Consider the following 14303-nt stretch of genomic DNA (forward strand, 5'->3'; position numbering starts at 1 on the left):
GATCATCCCAAACATTAGACTGAGAAAGGAAATGATTGACCCGCATCTGAAACAGGTTTTTGTTAAATCATATTACTAGAAACCACCCCCAATCAAAGAAGCATGACCTTGCGCCTTTTATCAGAGTTCAATGTAGAAAAGAAACATTGATTTACGTTAAATTCCTCAATACTGACCGCCAGACGTATGTTGTCAGAAGGTACAATCAATACATGCTGCAGAGGAATATAACCGATTCAAGATCTTATAATGATCTCAAGTATGACTGCACACACTGTTTGTTTAGTAGTACTCTCTTATGGGAACACTTCCTGGATGCGAGAAACTTCAGTTGCATCCATCAGAGCTATCATCAGGATGTCAGACCTTCGGTCCTGCGATTAAAATTCAATTCTTATGGAAAACAGGAACTGGTGGCTAAACAACCGGGAGATTTCGGTTTCCTTGAACATTCCACAACAATAAAACATCAATGAACCTCTTACCTTAGAACTTAAATCGCTATTTGGAACTTGAAGTTGTACTTCTTATAAGTAGTTTTTTTGAAAAACATTTCAGAATAAAAACTAGCGGTAAAAAACGACGCTTCGATCTCTCTGAGATCACTTTCAAGTTGAAGAAAAAAGGAATTGAATATACATATATAAGTACAAATTAGGGCGCGAGGATGTCAAACGATAAATTATGTAAATACAAGCGCTAAAACAATAAAACAATAAAATACTATAAAAAAAAAAAAGCTATATAAATAACTTTGCACGGATTGAATCTGACTGTTTGTTCAAGGTTGGCTTAAGCTCCTTTATAAAGAGCATTTCGTAGATCAGGCAGTCGAATTTACTTTGGTACTTTCTCAAGATCTTAAAGTCACGATATATGTCACTTGGGACTGTTCCATGCTGCTCTCTGATGTGATTCCCGATTGAAGACGATCCTTTGTGTTCCTCAATGCAACGCGTTGATAGAGGTGTCGGCACGTGTACCCGACATAGTTTGCATCACACTGCTGGTTAATGATAGACAGCTTCTTTTCTTTTGGTTTGACCTCGTGTCCGATCTTGCGGCTTGTATACACGGGACGAATATCAATTCCAATTTTTCGGCCTAGTTCCCCAAGTTGCCTTCGCGCGGAATTGGCCGATCTCTGATCCTTGAAAGGTAACACTATTCTGACAGGCGCTTCATTCACGTTACGTGCTCGAGTAGAAATTGGATCGCCAGAAACTTTCTTGGTGACAAAATTACTGATGGTCGATTGTATCAACTGCGCTGGGTACTGAAGTCGGGAGAACGTCTGTGTGAGACGATCACATTCCAGGTGGAACAGTTGCCAGGTAGATGATAGTTTAAAGGCACGATCCAGCATTGTTTTTAGCAATGACTTCTTGTATCTAACGTCGACGTGGCTCTTGTAATGTAGTAATAATCCGGTGTCAGTTGGTTTTCTGTACACCCTTGTCTCCAGGCGACCATTGCATTTCCTGATGTCCGTTCCCAGGAAAGGAAGTTTACCGTGTTCGCCAAGTTCCATGGTGAAGCTGAGAGATGGATGACTCTCATTTAGAGAGGAAAGGAATGCTTCAGCTGTTTTGGTGTCAGGCATTATGCTCAATGTGTCATCCACATAGCGTTTGTAGAACTCGGGTAACTTGCCTTGGTCCTGAAGTCGATCTTCGATACTGCACATAAGATTCAATCCGTGCAAAGTTATTTATATAGGTTTTTTTTTATAGTATTTTATTATTTTAACACTTACATTTTAGCGCTTGTATTTACATAATTTATCGTTTGACATTCTCACGCCCTAATTTGTACTTATATCTGTATATTTCATTCCTTTTTTCCTCAACTTGAAAATGATCTCAGAGAGATCGAAACGTCGTTTTTTACCGCTGGTTTTTATTCTGAGAATTAATTCGTATATAGCGTTGTAATCCATTTAAAAAAAAAGGAAAGAAAAGAGACCGGCAATATGAGCAATTGGAAATGGAAACAAATAAACTGTAAGCTGTTCTAAACTGTAAATTGTTGGGTTTGTACCAGTTACGTCCCGTAAGCGAGACATAGAAACAACCAGCTGGTTTAAAGCTACAAAGGAAAAGAAGACTCACGAAGATGGCTATGTTTAAAGTTCTGCTTATAATTTACTGTTATCTCTGTAATACCGGATCATCTTTAAGATGGTTGAAGTAAAGTGCTGTTCAGTGATTTGTGACTGGAACTCTTTTACAGTTACGTGATCGTAACTGAACGATGGCCAATTCCTACATACATGTGAATAATAAATATCCTTCAAACTGTGGAGAAAAATATGAAGACATGATTGATCATCGCAGTTATATACACAGCTTAAGCAGCTGTGAAATTTAAGCCTGAAAAAAATTTAGCCTTGAACATGATACGAACTCACGACTTCTGCGATACCGCAACTGACCTATCAAGCCAACTGGCAGCTGGTCACTTTGTGAGTTCGTAATATACCCGTAGATGTGACACCTACATAGCTCATAAACTACAAACCTCCTGGTTCTTATTCACAGCTTTTGAAAGGAATGCGTAGGCCTTGATAAGAATACAAAAAAGTAACTCATAAAAAAGTGGTGTGAAGACACAAGGACGAAAAGTGAAATCAGTTAGACGTTGTTTACATTTTGCTTAATTAGCAGACGACTTTCGTTAGAGAAGGTAGAATGCTCCAGATGGGGTTAGCTCGATCAAAAACAGAAACACTCATGATGCTAAAAAGGCAAATATAACTGGATTCGATGAGGCTTGAAATTACCTTCCCCACAAGTATGTGCAAAATATCACCCATGACTAACGCATTGTTTCAATTGTTCATCGCAATGTTCGAAATTTTACATTCCTTACATATCAGTCTTTTCAGTCATCCAAGATCAATTTGATTTTATGAGTTTAATAGTTTTATTTTCACATCATCGAGTGGAAACTTCCTGCACTCTAAAATCATTCGGAAATGCGACTGCGATTTAAGAGCCATTGCCTGTAAATATGGAGAATCCGACGACAGGTAGGAAAATTCGGATTTTCTTTCATTGCGTCTAAAAAACCCTTTTGGTGAACTATTTTCAGAAATATACCTCCAAAGTTCCAGCGAGTTCACATTTTTGTGAAATCTAGGAAAGTTCGAAATACCTCTCAATGAACCAAAATTGCCGATGGAATTTATGCAAAATTGCACATTTTCAACAGGCCAGTACAGAAAGAGGGGATCTTGGCTGGATTTCGTATTCACACAGTTTGTAATCTACACTTTGATCATTCTCCGGAGCTAAAAGTTATGTTGAAGTAAACACGTTTTCTCTACTTCTTGACCGTTTGAAAAATGCAACTATCGCAATTTAATTTACATGTAAAATTTCAACTGATTTTTGAGGCTCATAACTCTTCTAGTATACAAATCTCTTGACAAATAAAAGATTCTAAAGAAAGAGCTATGTTACGGGTATACCATATATAAATGGCTAGTTTGGCCCGTGAAAATTAAGGGTGCTAGACGTAAAGCTATAAAGGGTATTTTGCCTTGAAAAGTTGATCAGAACACAGGCCATTTCATCGAGACAGTTTTGTTAATCTTGGAGCCAACGAGCCACGTGAGCCATACGAACCCAGGACCACTAACTGCAGTTAAAAAAAAAAAAAGTAATAGTAAAAAAAACAAATTATAAACCACAAGCTAACCAGGTAAATTATGCTAACCAGAGTACTGTTAAGACTAAAAGAGTGCTAGAATGTACATGTAGGTTAACCGGTATGTCATTTAGGCTAACAAGAAAGCGAGCCATGCTTTAGATGTGGGGCTATAAAATCCCTACTGCTGATCGGCAATGACACAAAAAGATTATCGATATCAGATGCAGAACAAAATTAATTAGTCGCATTCCAGTATGTGAATTTATTATATATGTGCAGCCCTCTTTGTAAAATCAGCTTGCCAAGCCGAGAACACTGGATGCATTAGCAACATGATCTATTTTTAGTCCTACAATAAACGGTCGTCGCTAAACAATTTCGGTATCAGTTGAACTGTCGTAATTCATATCCATGTCTTTAGTCGGAGCCGTCAACCGCAAACACCTCATAGCCAGAATTGATTATCTTACGTTTTGTCTGCACCGGAAGTCTGTTTGCTTTGAGTAGTGTTCCTTAGTATTTCCTGCCTGGGTTTTAACTTCTCATTGAAGTTTTCTCACGTATGAAGACCGCAGTTATACAAAAACGATCCTTTTAAACTATTGCCTCATGTCAATTAAACGGCAAAACATAGTCCTCTCTATCCGCGTTTGCAAACAAACAAGCACAAAAATACAACATCAGGCCAACTTCATTTTGAATATTGGTCTGATACTGACTGTAATTTCTCAGAGTCTGCTTGTTTGCTTGTTTTGTCGTAATCATATCTAGTCTAGATGAAGACGTCCGACTTCATTAACGAGCGATTAAGGAACCGGGAAATTGATATAAGATATAACATATTAAACTTGTTGTGGTCACAACAAGGCTATTAACTCAAGATAGGAGGTAAATATCGATGAATAATGAAAGATGGTAAATTTGCAGCTCGATAATAAAATGGTAAAGATGAAATGTTCATTTGTCACGAGGGTAGGTCAAATAAAATCAGAGCCTCCGACAGGATTTGAACACAAACAGTGACGTTTTGTAGCAGTATACAGGACGCGTGTCGCTTGTGAACCTAGTAAATGGCATAGCTTTTTACTCTTTTTCTGGCTAACGGCTAACCCCATTGAGACCTTCTCCGAGAGCAAGTAAAATTCTTTGCCATTTAAATCAGCCATATTTTCACACAATGTAGGATCTATACAAAGACCACATAAAAATTCAAAGAAACGAGAGAGAATAAACGAATAAATGAATAATCCAATGAATGAATGTTCCAAACAGCGATTTGAAGTTCTAAGGTGAGAGGTTGATCAATGCCTTATTGTTGTGGAATGTTCAAGGAAACCGAAACCTCCCGGTTGTTGAGCCACCAAAGATACTGAATAAATCGGAAACGTTACGTTGACTGTGAAACTTGTATAACACTTTTTCAGCACCTTGGCTTAATGCGCTGTTTTCGAAAACATTTTTGATCGGTTACATAGTGCAACTTCTCAAAAACACATTGGTATAAGTAACGGTACTAAGAACCATGCATTTCGACATAGCCATTAACCTGATTAAAACAGTTTTAAGAAAGTGGGCTAAATGGATAAAGCACCGTACATTTTTCTCGTAAGTACATATTTTTTATCTTGGAATAGGAAATAATTTAAAACAATTTGTGTTATAATTTTCATTTCTAGTTTTCTTCTACTTTTTTTTACCTTCGGTACAAATTTGATATTTTCCTTAGTTCTGCTGAAACGAAAATACCAAATTGTACCAAGGGTTATATTGACCCACAAGATTAACATTTATAGCCTGTTAGCCAGTTATTTCACTTGAACAGTCCTTAATTAATGGTTTGTAGCTTAAGATGGGTAAGTGAAAAGGAATTCAATCCTTGGCAGTGTCTCGAAACAAGTTTCCTCTTATCTATACCATGTTCTAAAAACACCTCTTAAGTAACACATGCTTGACTGAAACATGTGCATCCGTTTATTTGTAGATTGTAACCGGGTATACTTTCTTGCTGGGGCCAGTGGAGACCAAGTCACAAAATGTTTACTTCAGCTCAGTTTTCATATATGAAAGAAAATGTGGTGGAGGAAATCTTTTAAAGATTCACACGTACACAGGCAGACGTAACATTTCTTCAGCTGTGAACGTATCAGTAACTGGAACAGCCACCACAGACAAAAGGACTAGTAAGTTAATAAGAAGTATTAATAAAATAGTGTTGAATTCATTTTGGAGGAGTATACTACTAAAAGAATTCTTAGGAATAACCATCGCCCTTTTGACACAGCTGCAGGGGACTGTAAGGACGACGCCAACGCCGAGGACAACGTCGATTAAAAAATGAATTCACATTTTACCCACGAATTTCACGATACTCTTAATTCATTTAGTTTGTTTCTCTATGTCTCGAAACTGAATATGGAACACAGCGTAACATTAATATTCGGCATATCAATTTTAACAATTATCCGTCGTACAGTCAAACCTGTATATAACGGTCACCCTTGGGAAATGGCCAGGTGACTGTTATATACAGGGTGACCGCTGTACACAGGTTTCCTTTAAACTCCCCTGGAGGTCAATAAATAGCATTTTTATGTGCAAATAATCACTCAGTTTACGTTTTATTGACAATAACGAGTAACAGCAACGCAATAAACACGATAAAAAGGGCCCATAAAATATCCGTGGTGTACTTTTAGGGAGGTGCAGTAGAAGTCTACTGGAAGCTAATGAAAAACGTTTTTAAGTGGAAAGTCACTCAATTTACATTTATTGACAGCAATTGTTAACAGAAACGCAATAAATACGACAAAAATGTCCATAAAATGTCCGTGGTGTACTTTAAGGGAGATGCAGTATACTTTCATCTAAGTTTCCTCGTAGGAAAAGCTTTTAGAGTAACAATATGGATTTCAAGAAGAAAAGAAATCGTCATAGTTTTTTCATATTTCGGAGCTCGAAGCTTGATTTCATGTACTTGACTTTACTCAGTGTGACAGCAACTTGAGCCCTTCATGTCCATAGTTTTTCAGCCGAGGCGATGCCAAGCGCTGTCTTGGTCCAATGTTGTGTTGTTACAGTTACAGTAACTATTGTTGAAAGCGTCGGCACTTTAATGTTACCTGCCGCAAGTACGTGTCGGACGTGGGCCATGACATGTATTAGTAGTTGTGTTTGGTACTAATATTTGTATTTTAGTGAGACCCCTGCCTTGGTGGCTGCTATTTAACGAGCTGATGAATAAAGCTTGTCATTATTTGTTAATCGTAAGTAAACCTAATTTCGTGCCCGTTATATACAGGTAAAAGATAATGAAATTGTGGATTCAGCAAGTCTAAAGGGTGCGTCCGTTATGTACAGGTGACCACTATATGTAGGTCAACTTAACAATAAATACAAGAGACGATTTTTGGGAAGTTGTTCAGTGATCGTTATACACAGGGTGACCGCTATATACAGGGCCGTTATATACAGGTATGACTGTAGTTCACCGTTTCCACACAACGCAGAATTTGTTCATTTTACGTTGCTGTTTTGGAGAGGATGGCAAAGAAATGTACCAAGAGTTATAACGCACGTGTACAGCCATTGTATTGCTCATTAAACCTTTTGTATGTTTTGCGACGTTCCCCAGCCGTTGCCGTTGTGGTTTTCTTAAATCCCCTAATAAGTGGCCAAATTTTGCTTCGCGAACTTTAAAAACAAAACTGCCGGCAAGTATTCCCAAAGCATTGTCTAGTTGTGAGAATTTCTTGGAGTTATTTTGATAACTCTAGGGATAAATGTAAAGAATGTCAGTTGTCATTTTCTTGTTTAAATTCAGGCATGGTTAATATAATTTTTCATTACTAATCGGTTTTAGACCAATAATTGAATTATTAAATCATGTATGTTCTTCTTGTGGGGGTGGCGAATGGTCGCTCTTAAACCATGGGTCTCGCAAAATTTTCGCCCAATTTCATGAATCGCGCAATCTCGGTTACGAGCGTCTCGAAGTCTCGATTTTTTCACAAAGCTGTCACAAAGTTTCGACTTTTTTCCAGGGCCAAGTCGCGAAGTACCGATTTGTTCATCTTGGAACCTGCACGTCTCGAGCACTTGGAAGTCTCGTTCTTTAAAGTCTCGGTCTTGCAAAGAAAAATGCTAGTCTCGCATTTACCATCTACCGCTACTTCTTGCATTTAGTCTATACGCATTAATTTCCGTGTTAAAAAGTTGTCTAGGCATAGTAAAGCGTGCATTTAGCCTAGTAGATTAAGCCCTGGTCTAACGACACATAACAATCAATAATAGTTAATGATAGTCAGTGATAGTTAAAGCTCGAGCTCACGTTTGACCATTAAATACCGTAAAATCCCACGTTAAAGCTCCCCGGTTGTAAGCCCCACCGGATATAAGCCCTTCTATCTGCTAACAAAGATATTATTCCGGATATAAGGCCCCTCCCCGGATATAAGCCCGTCTAATGTGTAAGTGAGTACCTTTTACGTTTCTTTAAAAACATCAAAATTTTTAACCAAAAGTTATAGGCTAATAGGGTAATAGCTCTAAATGAAATAGTATGTTAGCTTTAATTCGTTTCTTAGATACCTTTTATCTCGTCGTTCGGAAACATTTTTTATTCCCCTTATATGCCCCCCGGATATAACCCCCCAATTTATAACCCCACCCAGAACCTCTTATGAAGTTATGTAAGGCCAGGGCTTTGAGGTGGGATTTTACGGTACCATGCTCTATCACTGATCTGTGGCGGATTTAGGGGAGGGGCCCGGAGTGCCCGGGCCCCCCTTATTTTGGGTAAAAAAAGAAGAAATGACTGAAGGAAGAAAAGCCGGCAGGGCAAGTAAAACAAAACCGCCCCCCTACCCCCCCTTAGCTCAAAGTCTGGATCCGCCACTGCTGACTATCTCAGTATCATACAGGTCGATCTTGTCCAATTTCTTCATGATATTCGTTGATAGTCTTTCCGTTTGGCCCCTTGCATGGGCATGAGTTCAAACTAAGCGCAGCAAAACAAAACTGCCGTCTTCCAATAAGAAGAAATATTAACACTTGTTAACGCAACGTAATTTTGCTGTTTATAATTTACGCCGAGGGAGCATGGTAGGTAGCGTTCGCTTGTTGCAAACTATCGTCGACAAAGGCCAATTACTTCTGAGACAACCCTACACGGAATCACGGTAGTTGTATTCATCACAACAAATAATATTATTATCTAGTCCAAGATGACTAACAAAACTTCCATGATTTCCTGCAAGTGCATCTCATAGAGGGAATAGACCGTTTTCGATATATCAAAATTCAGCTTGGCAGCGAGGGCTGAAGGACACAAACAAAGGAAATTGAATGAACATGTTTATTCATTTCTTTTGTCTGTGTCCTTTAGGCCTCACTATCAAGCTGAATTTTATTATATCGAAAGCGGCCTATTGGCGATTGCAAACGCCTTCGCGCCGTTTGATCAAGTGTATAATCATGTGTATGATAGTTAACCTACAATTGTCTATCATGCTACGTTAGAATATCTGAATATTTCTGGCCCTGAAATAATACACGCCCCAGAATCTTATTTATCGGCTTAGAGGTATGCATTATATGATGAACATAGGGTAGTCAGGATCAGAAGTGTTTAATCGGACAATCCTCCATTTTTTAACAGATAAGTAAAATAGAATTATTTATGTGATTTTTATCTTACAAAACGGAACTTCCAATGGTTGCTTATAAGAGTATTTTATATATTGAAGGTTTTACGGTTGTGGACGACGCTATCACAAACAAGAAGTGTATTCAATTCATCGATAAACGCGGTACTACGTATGCATTGAAGGTCATCAACGGTACGAATCTTACGCGATTCGAGGTGGGTAAAAGCAACTTAAATTTAAACGTATTCGAGGCTTGTCATAGTTATCTACACTCGACAATAAAAGACTTGATAGAAACGGGAAACCGTGCATGAAAACTCTTGCATCAGTAGGAATAATAGGTTTCTGAATGTTCGACGAAAGTTCTTCGAAGTTTCCTTCGAAACGAAATTTCGTCAATTTGCGTCTAAAATCCCCGAAATTCCCGAATTTTGTCGAATTTGGTTTGCATTACTTTTGCACAATACTGTACTGGTCGTGAGATATGACCGAAGTTCTGGTGTGGAAGTCCATACTTCAATAAAACTGCACTGTTGAACGAGGATTGATTGTTTTCAGTAATCCTTGAGGTAAATTTTAAGGGATGCTGTAAATTAACTTTTACTGTATTTTAATTATGTTCACAGCAATACGATGGATGTAAAAATTCAAATGGTAATGATTTCCTGTTTGAAGAAACCGATATCGGCTTTGTCGGACCAATGAAAGCATTCAAATATGAACATAAACGCAGTGGTGTCAGTGGCAAGATGTGTCTTGGTGTTATTGGAGGCTGCGATAAAACATTGTATCTGTTAAGTCCAGATAGTACTAATGACAGGCGTTGTTTCTTTTGGAAAAGAAGCGTAAATAAGTAACGTCAAAATAAGATATGGATATTTCGTGTTTGGAATAAAATGGACGAAAAGAAATCAGCATTGGTGGCTGTTGGGGGGGGGGGGGGGGGGGAGGGGGAAGGGCTTTAGTCCCCTACGCCCAATTTGAAGCAAAAAATACTTAAAATAATAATTTTACAAATATCTCCAGACCCCCTACAAGTTAGCGCCTCTGGCGCTCGGTTGTAAGCACTCCCTCCCCTCCCAATTCATAATAAGCTCTGCCATGCCCGGCAGAAGGTGCCGAGCGTAACTATCTTATTAGCGTGCCTTTTAGCCATTTTGTTATAAATGAGAGCGAAAAGGAAATCTCAGGGTAGAAAACAGACAGTATCTCAATTAAGTTTGGATGTGATATCCTTGAATTTACAGCGGCTTTCCTGTATTCTGAATGGTCGTATTCTCTGTGGCATGCTATAAATAGTGATATCATGGAGGTCTGTTCCATCGAGAATTTGTATGAACGTAACAATTCGAAAATCAGAAATGCACAGTGATCAGATTTTTATGTCAATTGTGCAAAGTAAAACTTGTTGCGTAATTTGTACGATGCCCAAGTCTTTTTAACAGAAACGTTTTATGAGTATGTTGAGGCCAAACGTTTTTGACAGATTCAGAACAGGCATATCCACGCCTAAAATATTGGTAACAAACTTTCCTTTTCTCGATAGTGGCAACAATAAGAATACCTGCATGTACAGAATAAAACAAACTTGATTGTTTCTACAGCATTAGCCAAGTGTGCTTAAACTTCTGCTTTTGAGCGTACTCCCCGATTGGTTAACGTTTAAAGAAAAAGGGAAACATTAGTCAAATAAGTGCATTGGTTTGTCAGTGGACTGACAGGTTTCACTGATACAAAGTCAAGAGCTTAACACGCTGCCCGGTGGGCCAAGGGAGTGCTTTCCGAGTTTGTGGGGGGTTTGTTACACCCACGCTCACCCGCAAGAACATTTCTTTTTCTTTACTCGATTATCTGTCAGTTTGGGCTCCGACATCTCTACACCTATTGTTTATACACAACGCTTTTAATCCTAATTTATGATCACATGTTTCCAGAGCAGTGTTTTGTATTAAGAAGTTACGAAAGGTGGATGATCGCGGCATCCTCTTTCGCACTGAAATAGGCTGTGTTTTGGTAAATGTGGTAACCGTGTCCCTAGGTATCTAGTCTATCTGCCAGTGTTATCATGTGAGATGGAGTATACATGTTTTTGCAAAAAAAAAAAAAAAAAAAAAAAAAAGACTGGGTTGCCTACGCGCCTAAAATTCCAGTGGTCCACCCTTTGGGTTCTAGGGGAGGTCAAGCAGCAGCTTACTACACTGGACCAACCGACATAAACTGAGAAGCGAACAAACATTTTAGCGACAGTTGGCAGAATATTACTGTCTGCATAGGAAGCAGATCGTCTTCATTTTCCCATAAGGTTGAGTTAACTATTCCACACATAATAACCAATATGAAGACTGACTATAATAGTATGGCGCATGTGACTCTATTATTTGAGTAGATGCTCATAGAAGCCTTAATGTCGGGTGACATTAAGGCTTTCGTTGACAAGCGCAGTAATGGCACAGGGTTCAAGCTGATTATCTAAAGTTCTCCTTCCTAATTTCCATATGGAATACCAAATGCAACCAGGAAACAAGCAGGTTGAATGAAAAAAGTCTCAGTACAAAATTGAAATAGACAAAGTATTTTGGGGAAGAAGTACAGGATTACAAGGATGGAACCCCCGGGGAAGTCACTCCCAGAGAAATTGATTGGGGGTGGTGTGCGGCCCGCTACCCAAAACCCTTACCCTATTTAAGACCAAAATCTGCAACCCAATACCCAATTAAAGAATAGATGGCAAAGGCGTTACCCTATTTGAGAGTAAAACTGCCAAAATCCGAAACACTATTTCTGACCAAACGGCTACAAAACATACCCTTTTGGGCGGCATATACCTTTATAGTCGATGTAAGGGAGTATCCCTCTCCGCCGAGGGGATGGAAGTTTATATTGTAGCTTGCCACGCAATGAACACGATAGTTTCCCACAGAGGTATTTATTTAAACAAAAGGAGCTGTTTCCCATTTTACCTTCCAAAGGGCTCCCCAGGTTAAAACAAAATCACTTTCAAATTACCAGAAACAAGAAGAACCTTGGAAGTACAACTCAAGTTTATTTCAATGGTGAAACACTCAGGGACTGACTGTACAGACTGCACAAGAAAATGGAAAAGTTTATTATTTTAATGAGCATTTAACCTCTATGACTGCACATTGCATTTAAAAATTGCATGTAAGAAACCATTTTTTTTAAAGAACCTGTCAGGCCAAGATTTTCATTAAAAACCCTTTTGAAACCTCTATGGTCCTGTATGTACCTTTGGGACCAAGTAATTTAGACTTTAGGAATTATAACTGATGTGTTCTCAGAGATTTTAGCTTTGTTTTATTTATGTTTCTTCTGCATTGAGAGAAATATAAGAACTAAGATAGGGTTTGTACTCGTTCAGATTGCAACTCATGTAGGCATTATAAGCACATATGATTTTATATCAACAACAAGACAATTTCCATCCAGCAACAAACAAAATATATATTTTTTAAGAAAATAGGAACCTGGTCAAAGAACCTAAATAACTTTATTTGCCAGTAAACGACAATTATATAAGAACCTTTTGCTAAGCTGGTTTTCACTGCACTTTCTACATGACCATGGTGTAATATTTATATGAGAGGATACCACATTCTGTGAAAATTACAAAGATTCAACGCAACTTGACCACGATGGAGAGCCTGTTTTATCTCTGGAATCTTTTTCTTTCCGTCGATAACTATTGAAGAACGACTGACTATCGCCGGAAAATATGTCAAATTTAAAGTGGTTCTATGACGAAAATCGCATCTCTCCTATCTAGGCCATTTTAAAACATAAACAAGTAGTCTTTATGAGAAGAAAAATGCCGTTAACTATTTTCGAATGTCTCTTTTCGTTCCTGAGATATTCAAGTTTTTAAATTATGCAAGTTAGCTAAATGATGACGTCATACACTCAACCGAATTTTGATCAAATATGATGAAGAAAGATATCTCAGCCAATTTGTATCAGATGTGTTTGATTCTTTGCGGTAAGACTCTACTAAATGTGCTCCACAATACGAACATAATAGTTTTGTTACCATGGCAACATACTGGGTTCCAGACCTCCCCAATATCAAAAGCTTTTCTGGTCACCTCTGGCGGTCCATTTTGATATTTGCTAATGATGTCTCATATGCACGACCCAGCAGGCATATAAATATGTTAGCTCCTGGCCTCGTTCAATGGTTTTCAAGCTGAAAATCACTAACATATTGAAATCAAGTGGGTGGGGACTGGAAAAGAGTGAGTTGCCATGGGAACAGAATTTTTTATAGCCGTAGGTGTGTTTCCTGTAGAACTATTAACCTACCAAGTTTCAATGGATTCTGCTGTAAATTGACCGAGATAGCTCTATTTATATACTTAATATAATATTGGGTTGAGTGTATGACGTCATCAGTCATCTCACTTGCATATTTTACGCATTTTTCAAACTTAAATATCTCCGGAACTAATGCAGATATTTGGAAATGGTAAACTGCGTTTTTATTCTTTCATGGAACTCTATGTGATACACATAAAAAATTAAGGGGTAAAAATTTGATCATAGTACCACTTTAAATGCGTTGCAATGCGTTACAATCGGAAATGTTGTCTGGTTCGTGTCCAGCTCGCAATAATAAGTCCTTTTTACCTTTGGGTCGCAACTCGTGAGTAAAGAAATCAAATAAAACCGGACTACTTATGATGCCACACAACTTCTACGTAGGTGTACTCCGACACGAGGAACCAGCAAAACCCTTCCCACAGCTATTTTGTCCAGCAAACTTACATGCTCTTAGTGACAAGCGAAGTCGATAATCCTAAAGCAAGAGGACGAAAACTATAAAAGTGTTCTAACGAAACGCAGTGGTCGTATAATCAAGGCAAATTACTCAACCGGCATTTGTATATTGACCTTTCACTGACACACATGCCGCCAAATACAGGAATTGCGTCCTATAAAAGAGCTAACCATTCCCAGACACGAAGAAGACGCCATGATGCTGATTTCACG

The 14303-nt window shown here is 38.4% G+C and overlaps 1 protein-coding gene and 1 pseudogene across 1 annotated transcript; one reads left to right on the forward strand and one right to left on the reverse strand.

The window, feature by feature from the left end:
• Window positions 1-740: 740 nt before the first annotated feature.
• LOC145488490 (uncharacterized) lies at window positions 741-1687 on the reverse strand (annotated as a pseudogene).
• Window positions 1688-5232: 3545 nt separating this feature from the next.
• LOC145486884 (uncharacterized) lies at window positions 5233-10156 on the forward strand. Its single transcript, XM_081465593.1, has 4 exons — window positions 5233-5259; window positions 5636-5834; window positions 9399-9514; window positions 9926-10156. Exons 1-4 carry the CDS (start codon window positions 5233-5235, stop codon window positions 10154-10156), a joined length of 573 nt encoding a protein of 190 aa, XP_081321719.1.
• The last annotated feature ends 4147 nt before the right edge of the window (window positions 10157-14303 follow it).

This window comes from Orbicella franksi, chromosome 5 (assembly GCF_964199315.1).
Source record: "Orbicella franksi chromosome 5, jaOrbFran1.1, whole genome shotgun sequence".
NCBI classification, from domain to species: Eukaryota; Metazoa; Cnidaria; class Anthozoa; order Scleractinia; family Merulinidae; genus Orbicella; species Orbicella franksi.

Excerpts from the sequence above, each read along its gene's own strand:
- LOC145486884 (XM_081465593.1), top strand. The coding sequence starts at position 5,233 with ATGGATAAAGCACCGTACATTTTTCTC. Across the intron at positions 5,260-5,635 it reads AAGCACCGTACATTTTTCTC|ATTGTAACCGGGTATACTTT; the intron begins GTAAGTACATAT and ends GTTTATTTGTAG. Across the intron at positions 5,835-9,398 it reads CACCACAGACAAAAGGACTA|GTTTTACGGTTGTGGACGAC; the intron begins GTAAGTTAATAA and ends TATATATTGAAG.